Below are 25,166 nucleotides of genomic sequence, written 5' to 3'. Positions count from 1 at the left end.
GTACTGTCAGTTGTTCATGATCAAAGACGTAGTTAAGTAGAAAGTAACATGTGTCCAAAGTGTCCAAACAATTAGTGAGAAACACGGCTATACAAATTATTATTATAATAATAATAATCATAATAATAATAATCATTAACTACTATCTATCTACCTCGCAGTACCTGGCATAAATTGTAGAAAAAAAAGTTGTACAAATGTCGGCTCCGAGCTCGGGAAGTGACAGAGTGTATAATACACAAAACATGCAAAATCTTGGAGCAGCAAAATCAGTGGAGCAGCAATCAAAACAGAATGCATTTGGTCAAATCAATCAGTGACATGAAGGTGAGCAACCAGTCTTGAGGCTGGAACGACTCGGTTCTTTTAGTTAGATTGTGTGGTTAATGAAAGAAATAACTTCGTAAAGAGAGGGGTTTTAAAGTTTCTAATCATGTTGAAATACTAAAACTTTATATTATTTACTTGGTCAGGATGGTCCTGCAAAGTCAGTTGCAGTTTCAATCAGGAAATCTTTTTTCTAACATCATGTTGTGTTTCATGCCATTTGTCACGTAAATGCAGATGTTCACAGGACAGTCCATGGGACAGCTAGCGCATGTCAGATGTAACCACGCCCCGCCCACCCCGCCCACCCCGCACGCTCCACAAATCTGGCAACGTGGACTGGGGTAAACATTCGCGCAGAGCGCTCCATTCATCCTACTGAGTCAGCGTGTGTTGCGAGACCGCGGGTTGTAGACCGAGAATACATCGGAAAATTGTGATTCAAATTTCAGACACTTTATTGTTCAATTAACAAGGAATAACCACGCAAGCTAAAACTCTTTCAGAGCATGTTACCGGAACGACCTTCCAGGTAATTGACCTGTCCCTAGCTTTGGCATGTTGGACTCCTTAGATGATGACAATGTCCTCGAGTTTGTCTTCAAGTGAACTCTATCCAGTTTCATCGGCACTGAAAATCACGGGAACTTCTCATTCAAGGGCCTCGCAGGGAGATTCTGAGTTTTCAAGTTGCTCTGTTCCTGGATTTGTGAAGGACCGTATCTACGACAACACTAAAGGTAAGATGCTGCATTACATGGTGAGGGTAGCACGGGACACGGCGAGCTTTTAAAGAATTTGACGTTTTGCACAGTATGGCCATGTAGTATTCTATTTGAACGTTTTATGAAACGTCTACGGTTAATGTAATCAGTTCACATACACAGTCTACTATCGTCTTTATGGACGTTTTAAGACTATGTTGTAATCAGCATATTTATATATGTTCCATATTATTTCGCTATGTTTTGCAATGAAACCATGTGTTTCAAGCACCATAGCTGTAAAGCATTTCTCATACAGCATCGCTGCAGTTAATGTGTGTCTCCACCCATGAGAGTAAATTAACAGAGATGTACAATCAGACTTAATTCTTATGCTGCACTGGTTTTAATTGTCAAATTGGACTGGGAATGCTGTAATACTTCAGTGTTCACAGTGCTACACAGGGGATTGAGAACATGAACAGTAAGTGCAGAAGTTATAGGTTCACGTTCCTTCAGCTGAAAAGGTTACTTACAAGATCTGGTTTGTGTTTTCGGGACCTTTGGCCAGGAACTGTTAGACATCCATAATTCACTTTGTGAATACGTGAGCTCAACCAGACTTCAGTTTCATGTACAACACCCGTCCACAAGGTTAAACGAGTTAAAATAGCCTAAGGACTATACTTGTTGTGCTTTGCCTATCCATATATGGGGACCAATCAATAGAGTTCTCATGTCTTCCTTAGAAGTAGGGAGAATCTGGGGTGGATTTGCAAATCCACCCCTTCAAGTATGGTGGCTATAGCCCATTACTATTACCTACTCAGGTGACCCTATGTGCCAGGTGATTAGAATCAGAAATGGTTTCACCTGCTGAATCTCACAGAATCCTATTAAAGCATGATCAGATCAGGGAAGATTAGACTAGAACTGCGCGCGTGCACACACACACACACACACACACACACACACACACACACACACACACACACACACACACACACACACACACACTGACACACACACACACACACTACCCCTGACTGCCTTGGCACTACTACCTGACGGTTCACCCCAGAGATCCTCGCTCCCCCCCTCTTCTCCCTGTCGACCTACTCTGTGACAGTAGAGCATCCTCTTCAGTATTAGGGTGTAATTCAGCACGAAACCTGAACTCTGATTTATTTCTCGTCTCTGCAGAAATGTGTGTGGACTCTGCAACCTGACCTCTGAGAGGATGTTCTTAGGAGATCTGTGGAAAAGGGAAAATGGGGAAAATGTGAGCACTTCAGACTCACACTACACCACCATGTCCTTAATGATTATAGGGTCATAATTATGAATATATATATATGAATATATTATGAACATCATAATAATCATAAACAAAAATTATAATTAACTCTACAACTGCACAGCGCACAGTATCAGACATCTCTTCTCCTGAATGCAGATAAACTTCAAACGACTTAAACGAAAAACAATGGGAATTACTTTGTGTGGCGGTCTATAATTCACTCATTAGTATCTGAGTTCAAAAGAGTATCAGTTTCAGTATCTAAACTCCTCTACTACCATTGTTATTCAGAGAAGATGGGCCTCTCGTTGAGCATTGAGTGCAAAAAATAAATAGGATCAAAGTCCTTTTCTTAAACCAACACCAATAAACAGAGTCGTTTTACAGTAGATCGAGATATGGCTCCAGTTTCTTCTGGATCAGTGGCAGCAGCAGTAACTTGATGTGTTGGATGTGTGATGGTGCACAGCCTGGGGGTTGGTTTGGAGTAGCACCACATTCCTTTAGACTGAAACAACACTGAAAATAGACTGTTAGAGGCCCTGTTCTCTGTTTTCTACTCAGATGACCCCCCCTCCCCATAGAAAGGCACAGCTCAAAAGGGCTAGCAGAAGAGAAGCATCTCTGACTGAGAGACCAACAGTGGCTTGGTCATCCTGAACAGGTCCGAAGCATTCACAAGCAACAAGCCGTAAACTTAACTTGTCCACTGCATGACAAAGCTTCTCTCTTCAGCTCATGGTTATGTTCCCTGGCCAAATCCCTGCAGACTCGCCCCAAAACACTCAGCACTTTCTGGGGCGCTTACAGAGTAAAGTTTGAAGACTTGAACCATTGTTTGACTCTGGTTGGTCCAGGACATTGAAAAATGTTACAGAGAGCTCTGAAACCACACTGTCCCATTTGCCAGCTGCAGTTTCTATACTGCCTCTATTTCAACATCGAGCGGGCCCGCCAGCCAGGACTGATCTGTGAGCGAGTGTGTGTCTGTGCGTGTGGGACGGGGCGGGCGGGGGTGGGTGGGGGTGTTGCAGGAAGGTTTGGGGTTGGCATTGTTCGTAGAGTGAGTGATGTTTGGGCAGCTGCCGCCAGCAGCGTGATCGCTTCTCTCCTCCAGACCCTCCCGGGCGGATCTGGTTGAGTCCAGAGCTGCCTAGTCTGAGCCGCCAGGGCTCCCCCCTCCGCTACACACGGATACACACACACACACACACACACACACACACACACACACACACACTCGCCGAGACACACACACTTTCCAAATTAGCATAGCATACTGAATCCAGCAGAGGGTGCATGTGAGTGTGTGTGTGAGGGTGTGTGTGTGTAAGAAAGTGAGAGTATGAGAAAGTTTTTGTTGGCGAATGTGTTTGTGTATGTTCATGTGTGATTGACTGATTGTATGTGTGTGTGTGAATGTGTGTGTGTGTGTGTGCATGTTCGTGGGATTGAGTGTGTCGCTCTGCAGGTTGGCTTTCTTTCAAGGCAGAGGTTTGTGGAGTCTTGCCACAGCTGGCATAGCAGTTTACAGCGCATTCAGGCTTTGCCAGAAAAGCAGCACAAACACACTGTTCCTTTATGAAGCTGCTAAGAGGACGGAGAGAGAGGGAGAAACATGAACAAACAGGAACCGACTCCCTCGGGCTCTTTTAAAATCTCTCCAGAAGACCCACGTTATTATTTTTCACCGATCAATTAAGCTAGGACCGCTGAGGGGCTGTGGACAGACATAAATAACGTCTCTGTGTGTTTCGATCTCTGTGGTTTGGAGCCGTACTAAACATCTCATAATCCTCCCACGAGTGCCCACAGAGAGAGAGGGGGGGGAGAGAGAGAGAGAGTGAGTGACGGACTCCGTCCGAAACAAGCTGAGGGCAGCTGAGTCTGGAAGGGCATCGGCGTAATGCGCTGGTGGGGTGGGAAAGCTGTCCCTGCGCCGACTCATAATCTTCCCTCGCACGTCGTCGGTTTAAGAGCCATACGCATATGGGCTGCATGACTCAACAGTTTTTGCGCAGGCGGCCTAGAGCAGCAGTCAGACCATATTACAGTGGGGTATTGGAGAGGGATATGCTTGTTCTATTTTCTGACACGTTCTCTGGGGGTCAAATTGGCACATAGTGTAAAAGGACGTGCCTGGCGCCAGACATGTTTTGTGTCTTTGTGCGTGTGTGTGGTCTCACATGAAGGGACACTATTAACAGCAGCCAAGGAGGTTATGTTTTCACCCCTGTCCGTTTTTGTTTGTTGGTTGGTTTGTTTGTTTGCAGTTAAAAACTATTAGCCCAATTTTCATGAAGCATGGTGGATAGGTGTAGCATGGGCCAAGGAAGACACCATTACATTTGGAGGTGGATCTGAGTCACGGGGCGCCTGCTTGAGTCACGACTTAAGTTCCGCTTTTGCTAAGGTTGCAAGATATGCCATTAGTTGCAGTTTTGCTAACGTTGTAAGGTATGGCATTACATGGGACAGTTGGGCCTCGGCAGAAGTATGTCTACTGAGTGCCATTCTAGTTATTTTATGTGTTCATAAAAGCACCCAGGGAATCACCCTCACAATTATATTGGACCAGCTATGTGAGACTCTATAGCACTTCTTCAACCTTAGCCCGAGCCAGGAGAAGGTTCCAGTGCAGTCCGGCCTCGTTTCACTAACAAAGACGTCTTTCCTATGTGTCCTCAATGACTATAGACTGATTGCCTTGACATCCCATATCATGAAAGTCCTGGAGAGACTGGTTTTGGCTCATCTCAGACCTCAGGTGACCACCTCTCTGGACCCACTGTAGTTTGCAGGTTAGAGTTGAGGATGCCATCATCTGACCTGCTTCAACAAGCCCACTCTCACCGGGACAAACTTGGCAGCGCTGTGAGGGTCTTGAGGGGAGAAGAGGCGGAGGTGGTGGAGGGTGCCAGATACCTGCATGTTTATGTTGACAACAACAAGATCTGTAACACTGAGGCCGTCTACAGGAAGGAACAGAGCAGATTCTACTTCTTGAGGAAGCTTAGGTTCTTCAATGTGTGCAGCAAGATGTTGCGTAACCTTTACCAATCTGGTTTTGCAAGTACACTTTTCCTTGCAGCCATCTGTTGTAGCAGCAGTATCAGAGCCAGTGACACTAAGAAACTGAACAAACTGATGAAGCGGGTTGGCTCTTGCTGAGGATGGCTTTGAGAGAAGGATGTTGCACAAACTGCTTAACATAATGCACCTACTGGTCAGACAGCAGAGTGATTTCAGTTGGAGGCTTCATCAACTCCACTGTAATAAGGTCTGCTGCAGGAAGTTATTCCTGCCCAGCACAATAGCAATATATAATGACTCCCCTCTGTGCCAGGAGAGCATGATGCACATTCTACATTTAGTTTGCACAATAACAGCTATATCTGTAATTCTATTTATTTTAGCTAGTAGTATAGCACTTTGTATGTATATAAATATGTTAATAATCTATAGAACTATCTATCTATCTTTCTATCTATCTATCTAGTCCTTCTATTCCTATCAAATGACATGTATGAAAAATGAATTGTTAAGTTTCTTTCAAAGTTCACGGCTATAGTTGGCAGATGGCTGGGTATCTGGAATGGGAAGTTCTATTTGACGTCATTCTCTTTCAGTGCTGATGTTGCATAATGGCATAATGCAATGCATGTTTGCTCCAACATCTGTCTCATTTGAGATGTGCCTTTCCTGTCTTGAGAGCACCGTGTGATCCTTGCTAGAGAGGTGCATTGTAAACAAAATGTGTCTTGACAATTGTTAGCTGGAGATGGCCCCTAACAAGGCTCTCATCTGTATCATTGTGTGAGTTACGCAACAGCCCAGGATCTGAGCTCAAACAACATGCTTTTGTATTCGACTGTCAGCACATGCACGGCTCCTGCGCCCAACCCCGAGAGTTACGGACTCCGCAGACACATTCTGGACAGCATGTTCAGAAGCGGGGTTCATTGGCCAGCGTGGGCCGAGGGAACATGCGAGATGAGTCAGTCATCTCAGGATTCTTGCTCCTTCGGTGTGAAGGAGTGAAAAATGCGAATGTGGTTCAGGTGGTTATCTCACGCCTACGTTAGAAGGAACATGTTCATAAGTGTTTTTCATTGCCAGGATGGTTTGAAGTGACGTGTCTGTGTGGCATCAGCAGATGGAACCACAGATCGAATGTGTAGACCATCATTTCTGTGATTCTGCTTAAGGGCACAAGCATACGCAAGGGGCCCAGTAGATTTATGACTATTAGAAAATATAAAGCCCAGTGTGTTCCTGTTTAAGGATGTGCAGCCATTGTGCTCTTACAAGCCTGGTTGGCATGATTCATTGCTAAGTATTTTCTATGCCAGCTGCCTGGCTGTAGCCCTTTATTGCCCCCCTGGTCACTGTTATTTTGAGCCCAACAACTCCTTGGAGCTCTCAGAGGGCATTATAGAACACAACAATGTGAGGTAAACAGTAGGCTGAACATGATATATTGTTGATTGCTGTTTGGTGGTGTATGCAACAATGTTAAGATCTGATTTTTGTATACCAGCGATACATTAAATATCAGACTCCTCTTTATTCATCCCAGTTGAGCCATTAAGATGGTTGTCGTACACTATACTGATGCTGCAAAAGGGAGAAGTAGGTGTGTGACCAAGACTGTTAGTGAGTGTTTGTCTCCAGTGACACAATGTGCATGTATTTATAGCTCCACAGCAGACAGGAATGAGCTGGTCTGGGCTTGACCCGGAGCCAAGCCCTCTCATCTGTGGCCTGGATCCACCGCCAGGGACCCCCCCCCCCCCCAGCCCCAGCCCCTAATTTCAGCCTAACAGCTTGACCTACAGAAACCCTCTCTGCTCCGACAGACTCTTTGCCTTCAAGCCCTACGGAAAGACCTAATCCCCCCCCCCACCCCCACCCCCGTGTGCTTCTGAGGTATTGCGTAAGAGCGCCTGGGTCTGAAGGCCTCCATTCATGCATACAGCTCAGGGCTGGTCTGTGCAGAAGTGCAGGGGAGGGTGCGCTCTCTCCGCCCCTGCGCTCTGGTGCCTGCATGCCAGAAAGTGTGGCTTTCCAGAGTCTTGGCCGCACAGTGTGTGATTGAATCAAACATCTCGACATGGTTTTGATTAGCTTCCTCTAAGGGGGAAAACATGTTTTTAGGGAAAGAGGGAAGTTGAACAGGGCAGGAGTAGCACATCAAAAATACATCTCCTTGATCTGCATCTTCCTTGGTGCTTTTTAGTCACTATCTTTTATCTTTCCCTTTGCTGTACATTTTTTAAGACTGTCACAGGAAAAGGAGTTATGAGTGAAAGTGTTTTCTTGTTTTTCTTCACAGAAAAGCCTGTTCTTGCACCACCTGTGTTTGTCTTTCAGAGATTCGCATCAATGAAGGTAATCTGTCAAACTATGCTAGAAATGTTGACAAAACATAAGTATTTTAGGATTATCACAGGACATGGACAGAACAAGCTCTGAGAGAACCAGAGATCTGAGAAGGAGAATCTAAGTGCAAAAAACTATCAATAGAAAGCAACCAACAAATTAGCTAATCAGGCATTATTTTATTTGATATATTATACACCATTCTTATATTTCATAATGTGACATGGGGTATACAGTATAAGAAGTCTTTGTATAGCTTGTAACCATTTGTGTTTCCTTCAACAGAGAAGAGCAGAGGATGACGTAAATGGTAAGAGGTCTCTATTCACAACTAAACTCATGCATCTTATTGTTCACTAACGTCATCTAAAACTGAACCATGTTTTTACTTATATGAGTCCATTGGAACAGAAATTCTTCATGCTTGCTTCTTCCAGCTTATCACATGACTAGATCCACCTTAAATTTGTTCTTATCCGTTTCCCAGGGCCTACCATGAAAAGGGTCCGATCCTTCACCTACCCCAGCATAAATGGCCGAACCAGAAGAGGTACAACAATGCAGAAGCTGTTATATTTTAGTTTGTTAAGCAATTGATTGGATCTAAAACACCTCCCTAAGCATTATGTCATTAGACCATAACCGTCTCCAATGGATTACAGATCTTATGAGTTATGGCTTGTGTTGTATCAACATGCCTCCTGGCCAAGTTCATTATGCAAATCCGAGATTCTAAGCTCCTCTTCATCCCTCTGGCAGGTAGCACTGAAAGAGACAGACGAGTGCTATCCAGTTCCTTCGCCTTCCCCCCGCCCCTGCCAGGTAAGATTAGGCTGCTGTGGAGTTTTTATCTGTCATTCTTTTTTTTTTATTGTGTGTGTGTGTGTGTGTGTGGGGGGGGTAGTAGATCATCCTGTCAGTTGCTGAATGGGGCAAGCTCCTCACATGCAAAGGTGGTCAGTGGGTCTGAGTCACCAGACCCATTGGCCAATCACAAGCTTAGGGGCTGGATGTATCTGGATTGACCAGAAAAAAAAATCTCGAAGCCTTCCCGAGCAGAGGTGGTGCAGTTTTACGTGGCTGGTATTCAGGTCACACATGCCTGTGAGGAGCAGAAAGAGCTTACACACACGTCACACACACACACACATATATGGATGCACACACACTCACACATGTGCACACACCCATACACAGACACAGACTCATACCATCTCCAGTGGGGGTCTTACTGTGTCGTCTGGCTGGTGTCTGTTTCAGACATCAGTCAGGCCAAGCCTCACCTGCTTACTACATATCACCGACACACCCTCGCTCTCAGCAGCCTGGGGCCGCGCGCGTCTCTCCCCTGGCGGTCCCCCCAGACCTCTGGCCTGTATAGTCTTACAATCCCCAGACTGTGTAACTGCAGACACCATCTCCCAGAAGTCTCAGCTGAGACAGGGTTTCACTTATGAACTACAAATGTACAGAAGAAGTCAGTCAGAGGCGTAATGATGTCAGGTTCTTTTTGGACTTCTTTTTGACTTAGAGACGTAATGACTTCGGGTTCTTTTTGAGATGTCCATTTCATGTTCGAAGGCTGTGCTAGTTGTGGAGGTACTGATTGTGAAACGAGGCATGTCACACAGTAATACTCATTTTACATGTCATGGTAGTATTCATGAGTGATCTGTAGTTGATTTCTAACTCTTTAACTTTATGGAATTCTAATATAATGACAGATATATTTCTTTCTTTGTTTTCATTTTCTCATAGTCTCAAGATCAAATGTGTTCATGCCTTCAACCCGTTGCAATGCTAACAAAGTTTCACCTGACATAGGTAAAGATGATTTCCTGTATACTGAGTATACTAAAGGTAAAACATTTCAGGTGTCAGTAACACCCTTGCTGTCAGTAACAGTCTGCCCTTCCTCTGTCCACAGCCTCAGTAGGCCCTCCATGTGTTAGAGTGAAGAGGGCCCTGCTAAGGCCAGCTGTGTTGCTAGCTCCTAAGCCCTGGAGAGACCGGCCTCACCTCAAGGTACTGGAACAACACTCATTTGCAGACAGAAAGAGAGAGATGGCAAATTTTAAAAACATTTTATTGTTGCGTGCATATTTTTGGTGAAACTCCTTCCAGTTACCAGCAGCTATTTCTGATGTGTACAGGATATTAAGTTAGTGCTGAGGTAGTAGGAAGGGACTTGCCACTGGTTTTAAGTTCAGTCAAACTGAGAATGTATCTCTCAGAGGTGCTAAGCCATGGATCATCTCTTGTCAGGGATCCTCACAGCTTCCTCATTCACCCTTGTTGAATCATATTTTAAAAATACATGAACCTTGTCACGGCACCAGACTGTAACCACATTTTAATCTCTGAACCATATTCTATTTGTATTTAATTCACATTCCAACAGTATTCCACTCTCTGTTCCATGCCATAATGTATATCCTGCCAGCCATCCCTGATCCCTGATGTTCTGCAGTAATACATCGATTGCAGTATGTTTCATATGGTGTTAGAAAGCCCAGTTCCATCCCTCTTGTATGCTGTGTCTCAGGTGAGCCTGAATTCTGCAGATGACCTGGACAGAGACAGCATTGACCAGCAGACATCACCAAGTGCCTTTGATCAGCTCCCGTCATCTCCGTCAGATAGGTGAGAAGGAGAACATGCTTAAGATGAAACACAGAAAAGGACCAATCATCAGACCAATCATTCTGTATATTGAAGTAACTGAGTTGTTAATATTAATGATAGCAGTAATATGGGTTTTTACAAAGGGCTATTCATTATTTACACTTTACATAAATGTCATTTATGAAACTGGATGAATTTGAATCACTGTGGTACATTCAAGTCCAAGTCCAAAGTCTGAAACTTTGCATTCAGATAACAGAAGCCAGATTCTGGATCATTCTAGAACGAGTCAAAGTCATGTTGTGGTTATGTCTCAGGGACGGGTACTGACTTGCCCTTTTATTGATTTAGCAGTCATGTGACGGGGGAGGGAGCCAAGCAGAGTCGCATCCAGTTCGTGTTTGGAGAGAACATGAGTGAGAGGGTGCTGGTGAGTTCCTATTGGATTTGAGTTAGCATTGAGTTAGCATTGAGTTAGCATTGAGTAAGCATTGCTTCCCAAAAGTACTTTAGCATCCCATCAGTATTTGTGTACCATTTGTTTTCATCAGTTTTCTTTCCTTCTTGTTTTCAGAATCCACTGAAAAGTCCATACAGTGAAGATGCATCTGATTCTGATAGCAGCTCTTCGGATTCAGATTTATCTAGTCCAGAGACATCCCACACCTGTAAATAATGATTTAATTACATTTAATATCACTTTTGTTCAGATTTAGAACATTTCCTAAAATAGACACAAAATAGACAGTGACATATCTTCAGTCCTCATAGTGCCTTGGGGCCTCCTACTGGTAAAAAGTCAATACTACAGATTGAGGCAGTGTGTGCCAAGAAAGCGCTGCTCTCATTTAGGCAAACCCTTCCTTCCTGCTATGACCAGGATCATAGAATTGATATAACTGGCTAAATTGATAGTCAATTTGATCAGTTTTTTTTAAGCAACATTTTATTCAGAAATACCTGTTGTAGAAATACATTGACATTCTAAGTTTCATCCTCATCCAAAACATTTTTTCATCCAAAATTTTGTTTCATAGCATGCTTGTATGGAGCAGGATATATTGGTCACCAAATGTCTTTTTGCCTGATGCTCAAACGATTGCTGTACTCAGCCTGTGCTTGTGTGTTTTGTTGTCAGCAACAGTTAAACACTCCCTGTGGGAATCCGCTGCAGCTACCACTGCGTCCTGCAGGAGGCACTGTTTGCTCAAGCAGGTGCAGGTGATCACAGGGGAGGAGAGGGAGAGCAATGTTGTTCAGGTGAGATTGAACTCCACTGTTAAACTGTTAAACTGTTTACTTTAAACAGTTGGTGAGGTTAAACCTTAAAGCTGTGGCATGGCTTACAGATTCACAAAGTCAGCTTTCTATATTTTCTGATAAACTCATTTCCTGAGGAGTTTGACTTAGTGGATGTGGTGGCAAGAAAAATAAATCCTGTCTGCCTTTCAGGTGAAGAATCCTTAATCCTGCCATTTTTGATTTTCCAGCTATCATGCAAGCTGTTTGTGCTGGAGAAGGGCACACAGTCATGGAGCGAGAGAGGGAGGGGCATCCTGCGGCTAAACGACCTGGCAACAGGAAACAGGGGAGAGCTGCAGTCCAGGATAGGTGAGAGTCTGGCATGTGCAGTCCCTAGACCCACCTCTAGGTGCATGTGTTCATCATAACAGAGTCTACTGTACATACAGGATGTGGTGGATGTTCACATACACATAAGGCATTGCAGTCTTATCCCTCCAGCCACCACCCCCCCATGTTTTACGTTAGCATGTGTGTCTCCTTAATTAGATGAAAACTAAATCCATACTACAGCCTTATTCTATCAAAATCAAACTCTACTACAACGTTGTATAGTTTATCTTCATCCACCCCTCTCTTTCCCCCACAGTCATGAGACATCAGGGCAGTCTGAAGTTGATCCTGAACACCAAGCTCTGGCCACACACACAGCTGAAGAGGCCCGCGCGCCGCAACCTCCAGGTGACTGCCACTGACCTGGAGAGCCACGCAGTCCGAGTCTTCCTCATCCAGGCCGGGGCCCGGGACATCTCCCGGCTACATGCCGCCATCCACCACCGCCTGGTGGGAATGCACTGCCGAGCGGGACTCAGGGGCCGGGGCAGGTCCAGTGAGGATGAGGACGAGAGAGGGGACTGCCGAAAAGACACACAGGAAGCCTGGTGAGTGAGATTTTATCCTTTCACCCTGACATATGTAGCTGTCCTCTGTAATATGAAAGGTGGAAATGTGAATTATCTCCTCAGTTTATGAAATTTAAAAACGTATTCACTTCAGAGGGATTACTTTTTTGAATGCTTTGAGCAGGTTGACAGAAATACCTACGTTTTTCCATATTCAGTAATAAGATAACCTGGACAAAAGGAAAATTGCTATGACAGATGTGTGAATGTGCTGAGGATGTGCTTTACCTTAAAATCCCTTCACAGTTACATTCATTGCCATGAACTTTGCCTAGACCCTAAAAACATGCCATGTGTCTGTAATCCCTTGGCCACATCTAAGAGAACACTTCTCAAAGCCTGTTTGAAAATAAAATAAATATATAAACCCCTTCATGACAGATGGATGGCCAGCAGCAAATTAAATTTAGTAAATACCTTTTGGAAATGTCTAAAATGCTGTTCGTGCTTTGTGAAAAAGACACAGTATCTCCATCTTACTGCTCATATTGTATAATTTCATTAAACTTATTTACTGTGTTCTCTCCATACATGCTAGATGTTTTACAGTCTGCGCTATAACATCTAGCATCTAGCCCTGCATTTTCACTTACATGGTAGCCTGTTACTAGCAAATGAACTATATATAGCATCAGCAACTATATATATATATATATCAACATAGCACAGCTGCCACATGAATTGCATTAGTGCATGACACTAGACTGAGCTTAGCTGTAAGGAACATGTACTCAAAATACCCGTGAGGGTCATGTTATAGCATGTGAGCAGGACTAGAGTGTTTATCACATTCTGTTGTATTTTAATCGCTGTGATAAAAACTTTTTGCCTGTTTTAGGAGTCCATAATTGGAAGAACAGTCCAGATTGGATCCTTAAAACTGGCCCACTCCTGGTTACTCTTCGGACTCGACTTCAAAAGATGTGAAGAGGACACAAAACACTGTGTCCGGTAGTTGAACTACCACGACAGTCTTTGCCAAAGAACAATTCTGTATGTTGTTGGTTTTGGACATATTTTCGTTACTACGGTAGTAAAAAGTATTAATTATCATGTCATTGAGCAAAACTAATATTTTGAAAGCTTGCCTTTCGAAATCTGAGTCTTATATAATATTTATATGAAACAACATTTAACAATTCAGCAAATACATACCTGGATATGAAACAGACAGTTGACCAGAGATATGAGGATTGTACAGAATTGATTGAAAGTTGTATTGGCGTCCATAACTTCCTGTGTAGCTATAGCCAAATGGACTTAAGAATTATTTCGGGTTCAACCTCTGGTAATGGTTTGGTGTTGTCTATTCAGGGTCTTTCTTCCAGCCACATATATCTTTGCTCATTTCTCTTAGGTTAAAGTTATATAGTGTATATGGTATCATAACAGTGTCTACGACAATATTATAAACTTACCAGAGAAGGTGCCTGCTTTTGCTACTTTTGATTCTTAAGTTACAGATCTTTGGGTGGGTTGAGGTTTTTGATGGTTGTCCAAAACATTGCCGACCATTTTTGGTTTTGTGACAGAACTGAGAACTGAGAGTGAAGGGAAGATGGCTTTGACATAGGAGTGCTGTGATGACACATATTAACTTGGTGATCATTTTAATTTCTAATGTGGGTGTCACATGAACTCTATTATTTTGGAAATGAATTACACTTTAATTCACCAGGTATAATCATTTCAAGTTACATATCACAAACTAGGTGTAAACAGAATGTATATCACTCAGAACGTCCTCATTTTCAAATTCATATTTACAATATCTCAAAAACACATATCAGGATGCCTGTATATAAAATGAATACATACATACTGTATATATGTGAGTGTATTTCTCTAAGAAAAAGTTTTTATGCCATTCGGTGTGAAATGACAGTATTTTAAAAATCTGTCAAACAATTGAGAAGTGCTGAAATGAGGGATATGGCTTTATTACTGTTCATTGCTAATTATTAGTGTTGCCAATATTATCACCAATTCAATCCAGACATTGTTCACAGTTTAGAACAGGGCCTTCTGTACCTGGAAGTATGTGCTGTGATTGTGATGTGATTTGGGTCCATCAAGTCAACGTGTTAGGTTTGAAGTAAAATGCTATTTAGCAACGTCCTTTGAGTTCTCACTGGGTAATCAGTTCCACTTTCCCAATCTAAAACTAGAATTCCTTTTCTATCTGAAGAAGGGTAAATGCCTGATTTGCATTGATGTGGTCCAGCATAAAAATGTCTCGGAGCAAACCCATGAAAATCGTTAGTCAGCAACAATACTAAGACTTACAATATCCAATATCCAACGTCTGCCAACCTAATCAACAGGTAATAACCCAAAACGAATTCACAACATGAGGACTCAGAATAGGAGTGTCCAATGTCATGGATCCTCAACATCTCTTCAGATAAAGGATTACTGTAGGTAATAAGGTAATAATGCACAGTCAGTGGAATTTAGTCTTATAGATCAATATACAATTTCAGCCAAATTTCATCTTTAAAGACTCACAACCCTGGTTCTTGTTATTATTTGTTTGTTTTTTGTTTGTGTTGGTTGGTAAACTAAAATGTCTTTATGCTGTTTAAATATTGAATGTAATTATTTGAAATGGTCTGGAATGCCTATTTCTGCTGCTATGTTGAAACTGCTCTCTTTAAAAGAGATCCTATCTCACAGAGTATGGCCTATCTTACTATAAAGTGAATGGCTAGATTATATAAAATGCCATATACATCACTTACCTGCACATATTTCAAGCTGTTATTAGTTTGTTCCATCCTTTTCTTCCTACCTCTTTATCTGCTTTTTGATGCACTGAAAAGGATCAGGAGTCTGTTGATTTAAAGCATACATGCTTGTATGATCTGTACATCATATCTCTTTCTATGTAAGTTGAATCACTTTTGGTGTGTATAAAGGTATGACTAGCATCTAGTTATCACCCTGACATTTCTATTAACATATTGCATTATGTTTTCATACAGTTCTTATATATTTTATTATTTTAGGCCTCTCAATTAACCATAATGGTAATGGCAAGAATTTGTTTTCTACATCCCTAGGTTAGCTGATACTGTCAGATTTTTGGGGGTTTATGATCATGCTTTGACAGCCTTTGTGAAAGCAAATAAAAGTATGTATTACATGTATGTCTGAATGATTCAATATTTCTGAAGCAGTTTCTTTTCATGTTCTATGTGCATTTCGAAAGGACTTTGATGTTTTACACCCACATCTATTGACGGCACCATCAAGTCAGATGTTCTCAAATGACAAATAAATGACCCATTAATACTGAATGGCCATTATAATATCCTGACCTTAGCTAAATCAGCCTGGTTTACCCTGTGTGCTGAGGTGTATGTCAATATAGGGCATCTGTCTGGACTCTTCTAATTCAAATATGTTGTCAGAGAACTGCATTCTAATCCATGTACTATAAAACACCTTGAGTAATTGTTCAATGCAAAGTCAGTTTAAAGCTGTGTGAGAAACTGGTTCCCTAAATATTGTGTGAGTGCAAGAGGTCAACCTAAAGCAGCTTGCACACTGCCCCGACAAACGCCAACATTCTCCAACTAACACCAACTGCCGGCGCACACTGACCCGACTGTTGGTGTTTGTTGGTGTTTGTTGGAGAATGTTGGCGTTTGTCGGGGCAGTGTGCAAGCTGCTTTAGAGACATTAGTAGCCACATTTCCTATCCACAATCCTACCTGAAGCACTTTTAGCCCAATGGCAGCTACAGTGACTGGTATACTCTTTTAGCCCAATGGCAGCTACAGTGACTGGTATACTCTTTTAGCCCAATGGCAGCTACAGTGACTGGTATACTCTTTTTTTGCTTACGGCACATTTCTCTTATGAACAATCATGTTAGACATGAAATTGTCATGTATCATCTGTAAACTGAGACACTGTAAAAAATGACGAAGATAATGACATTTATTTACTTTCACTTGGAGCATGTGTATGGAAACCCCTCTGCAATTCACTACACCATTTTTGTTCATTTTTCCAAAAATTTGGAGAACAAGAAATGGTACAAAATGAAAACTATTTTCACCTGTCAGGTGATGGGACCATGCTATTAGTAGCCAGTAAGGTTTGTGACAAGAACAAACCTGTTCTCTGTGTGGACACTGACCCAGAAAGGTGAGGAACGTGACATTTTCTTCCCTCAAGCATCGAAACAAGAATGGCAGTTTAGAAAAAAAATTCCTCTGGTACTAGGCTAGTTAGGTTTTAAACATGCATATGGTCTTTCCCCATGCCAATGATGTGTCTTTCTCGAACTATACTGCATGTTCAATAGTGCCTATCCCTGACCTTGTGTGTGTGTGTACAGGTCAGAGGTCATTCCGATTAGGGACTTATTTTGTAGGTGGGCATACTTGAGCATTGCGACTTTAACAAATACCCTGCAACTACTGTCAAACACAAAGGTATATTATAAGACTGTATTTTTTTTCTCCAAAAAACGTTAGGCTACTTGGGACACTACTGTGCTGTACGTGGGGTATTCAATTAAAAGGCTGAACTATGAGCGTTCCTCCTGTTGGATTTGTTATGAGAACTTTCAGCCTGCACCCAGGCGACTGTTCTGGTTTGACAGGATCTGCCTGGTCAGTCAAGGGAGTTAACTGATAACATGTGGATTTAAAAATGTAGTTTTCAAGGAGGAACCCATACTTGAACTCAAGGGTTTACAATAGTTTAGCACTTAAATCGCTAGATCTAATCAACCATATAATTTTCTGGTGATTAAAATCATATTTGAAAACACTCATATTTTGTGGCGTTTGCAGGTCTGTGGGAATTTCATTAACCAATCACGCCCCTCTTCGTCATTGGTCTGCGCACGAGGTGTACGTGACACAGGGGTATGGCGACGTACATAGCCAACAGCTCAATGCTTGTTTACTGTCGCCTCCACTGTCCACTATTTCTGAATGCAGAAAGTTGAACCACTTGTTAGGCAGCGCCTTAACTGGTGTGGTTTCAAGTGCAGCATCCGCTCTGATTTTTACAGATCGCTTCCAGTGAGAGGGATAAACTGATGGAAGGACACTGTCATTAGCGCACTGTGTCCAAAGTTAAGAGATCAATTTTGCTTTTAACATTATTACCTATTCAGCTAACTTACAAGGACTTGCTAGCCGAAGAGGAGTGGAGTGGACACTGTCATTTTGAAAGCTAGCTGGCTTGCTAGCTGTCAGGCTGTTCTAAGAGTTGCACGGCAAGTGTGTCTTTCGTCACTTTCTGTTGATTCAGTAACACAGTAGAAGGGGTTAACGGGAAGTTTACATTAGGGTTGCCTAAACTGGCCAGCTATATAAGTTGCCATGTTAACGCTGTAGAGGGCATCTGAGGATAAGCAAGGTTGTATATCAATGTAACGCTAGTTGTATTTGGCCAGACAGTTCGCGAGGAATAAAGCTAACATCGGCTAGTCGATGGTGTCAGCTAAGTTACTGTCTATCTCAAACTTTTCCTCGAGCACTAGTTAGCTACCTACTTAGGGAGCTTGTTAGTGTTGAGATCAATCAGGCAGATTCGATCAACAAATGGGGCATGCACCCGACTTTACATATGTTTTGTAGCACCGTCTGATATGCTGTGTCATAGCATGCGAACTACGTTTGTAAATAATAAGTAAGCTATACCATTCAGTTAACTTAAGTAGATGCCATTTGCGTTACACTTCTTTGTAATATTATCAAACGTTTATTAGAATTATTTGAAGATAGGAAGCAATAGTTTATCTATTTCATTGTTTTGGACAGATTGCGTCAACAACAGACAGCATGATTTTGTTGTTCTAAGGCACGTGGTATGGGACACCTCATTCATAATGTGAGTTAGGTACAATGTCGCACCTTTAGTGGGTTGTAAGAGGTCGGGATTGATCCTGGGGTAGCCGTCTTGGTAACTTACTAGACACGATTTCGGTTATTCAAAAGCCATCGTTCAGAGGATTTCGGTCAGTATAATGAGTTGTCAGAGTTTCAAGAAGCTGACAGGCTTTGGTCGTCCATTTGTTACGTTGTGTAACGGAGGGTCTTGCTGTGGTGGTAATGTATGGCTGACTAGCATACGCAAGGTTACGACGCCTGCAGACGGTGGCTTTATGCCATCAAAAGTAGCGGTGGTAACAAAGACAACAAGATACGAGTTTGAGCAGCAAAGATACCGATATGCCGGACTCTCTGAGGAGGATCTGAAACAGCTGGTAAGGTTGACTGTTTTGATGAATTCGCATTCTTAACACATTTTCAGCTCCAACTTAAGTTGCATCTTCACTGCAGTCTGCTTTATTGGTTTTCAAAAAAGGGAAATGTTTATAGAGTCACAGTGAATACACCTGAAGGCATGATTATAAGACTTTATCTACCTGTCCTCTTGTCTAACAGTTTCCGGGTGTGGTATTGAAATAATTTACATTGGTAGGCCACAACTGCAAAATATAAACATAGGTAGTAAACCAACTGAAACAAAAACAAGATGTACAATCAAGAGTGAAGATGCTTGGAATGCAGAACAGACACATTTTGATATTCTTAACCTGAAGGTCTCAGTGAATAATAATGCTGTTGTCATTTGGGTTGGGTAGCTTGCATTAAAAGGATCCAGCTACAGTGGACTTTTGGAAAGGCACAACATCCACACAAGCAATGTTGGACACATCGTGGACAATTTGCAGTAAGATGGACAGATGACTGCATAGCTTTGTGTTACTGATCCTCATGGGTATTTTTAAAAAGGCATTGTTCATTTTATTTTAAGTATGATGCTTATGACATGAAATATCAGATTTATATCAAAGTTTGAAGTCGTTGAGGTCAAAAATAGTTCTTCAGTTGTGTAATAACAGTATTTCTCGACTGTCATATTCTGTCGTGTCCATCAACCCTGGGTGCTGCAGAAAAGAGGGGATCGAGGTTCGGGTGGTCAAGAGGGGGGAGTATGATAAGAAGATCGTCCAGTGGGCAGATGCCATCATCTCTGCTGGAGGTTTGAAGAGAATGACATTTATTTACTTTTACTTGGAACATGTGTATGGTAACCCCTTTGCAAATCAGTAGATCATTTTTGTTTATTGAAGAAGAAGAAAAAACTGTTGAGGAACATGAAATGGTACAGAATGAAAACTATTTTCTGTGTCTCTTGTCAGGGGATGGGACCATGCTATTGGTAGCCAGTAAGGTTTGTGACAAGAACAAACCTGTTCTCGGTGTGAACACCGACCCAGAAAGGTTAGAAATGTGAGATTTTCTTCCCTCAAGTAGCGAAACAAGAATAGCGGTTTAGAAAATATCTTTTTCGCTGATACTAGGCTAGTTAGGTTTTTAACATGCATATGGTCTTTCCCCATGCCATTGATGTGTCTTTCTATTGTGTGTTCACTCGTGTCTATCCCTGTGTGTGTGTTTGTGTGTGTGTGTGTGTGTACAGGTCAGAGGGTCACCTATGCTTGCCAGTGCGTTACACTCATGCCTTCTCTGAGGCATTACAGAAACTGCGGAGTGGTGACTTCAGGTATGTGCCACCTCTAGTACCAGTTCTGCTTGTGAGGAGGTAGACTGCTTCAGACTCCTCCAACATACAGGACTGTTGCACTTGGCTCAGTTTCCCTTCTACTCAGCTTGTCTTCTGCCTTCATGTGCGACATGTGCTGTCTCTAGATCCCTGCCCTACTGCTGTGGTGCACTGTGATACGTTGATATAGTGCCTTGTGGGGTTGTTGCTTCCTGGAACTGCAGTGCTTATTAATAAACGCTGGTTGATTCTGAACCCTCCCCCCCATTTCTGAGCTCACGCCTGCCTTGTCCACCAGGTGGCAGTGGCGTCAGCGGATACGTCTGCACCTGGAGGGGACCGGCATCAACCCCATGCCTGTGGACCTGCACGAGCAGCAGCTCAGCCTGGAGCAGCACAGCCAGGCCCACCGCATCACCACCCAGACAGACAACTGTATGTCACCAAGGACACATGCATCAACACACACACACACACACACACACACACACACACACACACACACACACACACACACACACACACACACACACACTAACAATGCTTTGACACAATAGTATGCCAGAATGATATCAATCGGTTCTAACCCTGTAATGTAAAACCTGTCGACCTATTCTGTCATAAAATGGCTTGTCATAGTTCCTGTCACTCTTAGTTCCTGTCACTCTGTACTTAGGCAGCTTGTTAGTGTTGAGATCAATCAGACAGATTCAATCACGTGACTTATTGATGCTTTTCCTCATCCAGACCCAACAGACACAATACACACCAGAGCTTGATGCTCGAGAGCACATACATGCAGAGGAGAAACCATGCAAAGAAAGACAGAGGTGTATTATGTCAAGATACAATAATTAGATGCTGTTCTGTGTGTCTATTTTAAGTGTTTCTTTTCTTTATTTTTTTTTGGAACAGCGTGTAATTATTGCATCTTGATACATAATACACCTTTGTCTTTTAAAACATGGTTTCTCCTCTGGAGAATAATTGTTTAAAATATGTGAAATATATATTTTTAGGTAACCATTTCTAAAATGTTTTATTAATGAATTGCCATTGCATCACCCGTCCTGGCAGTCAGTGTTACAAACACTGATGACTCGTTTATGCTTTTCAATCTCTAGCCCCCAACAGACATTACACACCAATGCCTGATGTTTGAAAACACACATATCCATAGTTGGTTTTAAGTGTATGTTTTCAATTTTGTGGAACAGTCAGTAATTGTCCCATCCTCCCCCAATACGCCTTTGTGTATTTAAGTATGGTTTCTCCTCTGTAGAGTACTGTGTAAATCCCCACCTGTCTGTGTCAGTGTGCAACATCTCACGTGGGCATTGTGCTCTGGTAGTGCCAAGCTCCTGGTGACCGGTGTATATGTGTGTCTGAGACAGGTATTAACGATGGCAACTTGGGGCCCCGCCTGCTTCCAGTCCGTGGCCTGAATGAGGTCTTCATCGGGGAGTCTCTGTCAAGCAGGTACACCCCTCCATCTGTGAAAAGCATCAGTGGAACACCCACCACACAGTAACTCTTGTATATGCCCCCTGTCTGTACAGAGGGAGGCCACTTGTGGTGTTACCCAGAATCTGTCACCTTTGCAATGTCACATGTGTTTTGAGTGATCTCATCTCACTTAGTCCTGTGCGCATTCATGTGTCTAAGCATGTGTGTCTTTCATTAACCCCCCCCGGTTACCCCCTCCCCATGCATTGTACCTGTCCATGGGGCCGGGCGTTCGCCTGTGGATCTCCGACGGACACAGGGGGAAGTGTTTACCCCTCAATCCCCATCTCACCCTCTCGCTCCATAGGGCTTCCTACTACGAGATCTCCATTGACAACGGGCCGTGGGAGAAACAGAAGAGCTCTGGCCTCAGTATCTGCACTGGAACCGGATCCAAAGCCTGGTATTAGAACACTACCTGGAGAACCTGATGATATTCAGTGTATATTGATCGTAAGAAGCATTTGTTGAGTCTGCTGAACAGAACTCATTTTTTTGCATCTTCAACTTTGTTGGCAGGTCTTATAACATCAATAAATTGGCTGAGCAGGCTGTTGAGGATGTCCTCAAAATAGGTATGACCAGAAAGAAGTATGTATAAGTTGAAGGCACTTTACCAAACAGCACTACATTTTATGACTGTGATGTCCCCTTACAGGTAGAGCCAAAACTGGCCTGGATATTCCTCTCTGCGATGATTTTATTAGAAGTGGTGAGTTTAACCATTTTTCTCAACATTCTATTCAGCTTGTAACTGTTCATTTATTCAATCAGTCATTAAAGATCAGTAGACTTGTATGTGTATATCTTTATAACTGAGAGAAAGACATTGGATTGCAATACTTAGGAAGTGCATGTATGTGGGTGTTCCACTAATCAAGGGGTGTGTTTTGGGGGGGTTGTTAGTCACAGAAGAGTATAACGAGCATTTGGTCTTCAATCCGGAGGACAGCAAGTTGTTCTTCAGCATCAGGGAGCCCATCGTCAACAGAGTCTTCTCCAGCAGCCGCCAGAGGGGCTTCGCCAGCAGGTGAGCTGATAGCATGAGTGCTGGGCCTGAATGACGGTGGTGTAACTCTTTTAAAGGCCCTGCTCTAATCATGCCACGCAATGCATACAAGTTAATTTCTAAACTCTTTCTTTGGCTGTATGCAAGTGGGTAGAGCAGCTCATGAGAATTGCCATTAACATTTAATTGTGTGGGTAAAGTATGAACTACTGGATGAAATGAAATAGGAGGTTGTGGAGGCAGACTTAGCCAAATGAGATGGAAGTCATATTAAAGGAAATGGAAGTGGAAAGGAACATATTACGTTTGCGGAATTTAATCTTTTCCAGTTGTCGCATAAAATGAGTTTCAAGTATTCAACCCCTATGAAAGTCATCACCATTTTCACAATTTCAAAGGATGCTTGCATAAATATTCTCAATCAGTATTTCCATTGCGGACACTAATGCTGTTGTATATTTCTAAATGTTAAATAAGTTATTTGTCTACTAAAATTGAGAAAAAAGAAATTACAAACTGAAATGAATATTAACTAACTAATATTCTGCTTGCATAAGTATTTAACCCCTGTACATCTATACTTGGTAGAAAACCCCTTTGCTGCAATAACAGCCTTTGTCTTCTGTCTCACTTCAACGGTCTATTGAAGTGAGACAATGCCAGTTTTGCACATTGGTCTGCAGTGTTTTTTCCCACTTTTCTTGTGATCCTGTGGAGGATTTATTTCTATTTATTTTACCTTCAATACTAAAATGTTTCCTAGTTCCTGCATGAGTAATATCCCCACAACATGTTGTTGCCACTACCATATTTTACGACTTGAATGATTCTTGGACTTGGATGTTTCTTGAGGCTTTAGCAGTGTTAGATTCATGCCACACATAGTGCTTTGAGAGTTGGTTAAAAAGCTTTATTTTTTTCTCATATGACCATAAAACCTTCAGCAAACTTCAGACATGTTTAGATATGGATCTTGTAAAAGAATGGGTTCTTTTTGCCACCCTCCAGTAGATCCAGTAAGTATTTTGCAGTTATCAAATGTATTTTCTGCTTCTCTGTATTAGTTGGGGCCATTAACTTTCATTAACTACTTGTGTGTACACAGTAGACATTAAACCTTACTGCTCTGTTTCGCTCAGGGTGTGTGTGCGCTCACACTGCTGATATTAAACCTTACTGCTCTGTTTCACTCAGGGTGTGTGTGCGCTCACACTGCTGATATTAAACCTTACTGCTCTGTTTTACTCAGGGTGTGTGTGCGCTCACACTGCTGATATTAAACCTTACTGCTCTGTTTCGCTCAGGGTGTGTGTGTGCTCACACTGCTGATATTAAACCTTACTGCTCTGTTTCGCTCAGGGTGTGTGTGCGCTCACACTGCTGATTTTAAACCTTACTGATCTGTTTCACTCAGGGTGTGTGTGCGCTCGCGCTGCTGGGACGCCTGCATGGTGGTGGACGGAGGGACATCATTCGAATTCAACGACGGCGCCATAGCAACCATCAGCCTGAACGAGGCAGACCAGCTGCGGACAGTCGTCCTCGCCGACTGAGCATGTGCAATGCCTGAAGACCAGAAATATGCTGAACTGTTCTTCCAACAGGGGGCGCTAGAGAAGGGTCTATGGGCAGGAAAAGAATCCATTCGTCACATGGTCTGGATCATAGACATATATAGATGTCTATGGTTTGGATGGGGAGCCTGTCATCAATGGAAGTCTTTTCTTCACCCCTATGGTTTTACACTTTAGCGAAACAGATCATCAGTTTTGACTCCTTTTTGTGTGCCGGGATTTTTTTTTTTTTTTTTGACTTTTTATCACGTTGAGGTGTATTTCCATTGTTCATCGGTGTGAACCGTATTTGTGTGGGACTTTAAGGACTGTTACAGGGGTATCGACGTGTTGGTCCTAGAGTTGTTGCCTTCTGCTCATTGTCAATACGTCATCATAATCAAAACAGAAACTGACTGCTGCTTGCTTTCTTTTTGTTGTGGCGCCTCAGTGAAGTGCTTCAGTGGCTCAGGTTCTTTCCCCAAGAGGGTTGTCCTGGTGAGGTCACTTTGTGTTAACCTTTGGGTGCCAAAAGGCCATACAGTCTGTAAACAGTAAACATGCAGTACTGAAATCTGTTCAATTTATTTAATGATTGCCAAGTGCTACTTGTGTAGAAATTCAGCCGTTTGAAATATCAATTATATTGCTTTAGCTAGATTTGGGTATAATGAATGAGTTTTTTTCTTCTTCTTTTCTTCCACTTGTGCCAATGGTGTTTCCCTGTCAATTGTGACCTTGAGGAATCAAATACACCTGATGAGTTGCCGCTCCCAGAGCTTCTGGGTGTAATCAAAACCTGCTAATGATCCATATACTTTTTAAAATCAGTACATACTTGCATTGTTGTTCCAAATCAATACCTTCCCTTCCTGATGTCTGGATGTCCTACTTCTAAGACACTGCCATGTATATTGTGTACGTGATGCAAGATTAGAACACTTTGTTTACTGAGATTGTTACATTATATATTAAAAGGGATGAAGTAAATTTTCATTTTTTGTACTTGGCAGCAAA

At 42.5% G+C, this 25,166-nt stretch overlaps 2 protein-coding genes across 9 annotated transcripts; both read left to right on the top strand.

The window, feature by feature from the left end:
• The first annotated feature begins 651 nt into the window (after window positions 1-651).
• LOC105893312 (ran-binding protein 3-like) lies at window positions 652-15,687 on the top strand. 6 transcript variants are annotated; one of them, XM_031558660.2, is made up of 15 exons: window positions 652-1,067; window positions 2,235-2,313; window positions 7,705-7,722; window positions 7,999-8,023; window positions 8,201-8,263; window positions 8,473-8,535; window positions 9,472-9,537; window positions 9,641-9,738; window positions 10,259-10,356; window positions 10,690-10,768; window positions 10,913-11,006; window positions 11,477-11,598; window positions 11,829-11,949; window positions 12,230-12,521; window positions 13,381-15,687. In XM_031558660.2, the coding sequence occupies exons 2-15, from the start codon at window positions 2,272-2,274 to the stop codon at window positions 13,388-13,390; spliced, it is 1,191 nt and encodes a 396-aa protein (XP_031414520.1). In that variant the 5' UTR covers window positions 652-1,067; window positions 2,235-2,271; the 3' UTR covers window positions 13,391-15,687. The 6 variants fall into 6 exon arrangements, with proteins under 6 accessions (XP_031414520.1, XP_031414522.1, XP_031414517.1 ...); XM_031558662.2 differs by lacking the exon at window positions 2,235-2,313 and having other exon boundaries at window positions 653-1,067; XM_031558657.2 differs by lacking the exon at window positions 2,235-2,313 and having other exon boundaries at window positions 653-1,067; window positions 7,667-7,722; window positions 10,693-10,768.
• A 1,710-nt stretch (window positions 15,688-17,397) lies between these two features.
• nadk2 (NAD kinase 2, mitochondrial) lies at window positions 17,398-25,139 on the top strand. Of its 3 annotated transcripts, none has more exons than XM_012819761.3 (12): window positions 17,398-18,774; window positions 19,156-19,244; window positions 19,468-19,556; window positions 19,717-19,798; window positions 19,998-20,081; window positions 20,380-20,516; window positions 21,476-21,560; window positions 21,847-21,990; window positions 22,107-22,162; window positions 22,246-22,299; window positions 22,494-22,617; window positions 24,011-25,139. In XM_012819761.3, the coding sequence occupies exons 1-12, from the start codon at window positions 18,535-18,537 to the stop codon at window positions 24,147-24,149; spliced, it is 1,323 nt and encodes a 440-aa protein (XP_012675215.1). In that variant the 5' UTR covers window positions 17,398-18,534; the 3' UTR covers window positions 24,150-25,139. The 3 variants fall into 3 exon arrangements, with proteins under 3 accessions (XP_012675215.1, XP_031414245.1, XP_012675216.1); XM_031558385.2 differs by lacking the exon at window positions 24,011-25,139 and adding an exon at window positions 23,736-23,775; XM_012819762.3 differs by having other exon boundaries at window positions 17,399-18,774; window positions 21,895-21,990.
• The last annotated feature ends 27 nt before the right edge of the window (window positions 25,140-25,166 follow it).

Source organism: Clupea harengus, chromosome 21, assembly GCF_900700415.2.
Source record: "Clupea harengus chromosome 21, Ch_v2.0.2, whole genome shotgun sequence".
Classification (NCBI taxonomy): Eukaryota; Metazoa; Chordata; class Actinopteri; order Clupeiformes; family Clupeidae; genus Clupea; species Clupea harengus.
Note: the sequence above shows the minus strand (reverse complement) of the source record. Positions and strands in the feature narration are given on the sequence as shown.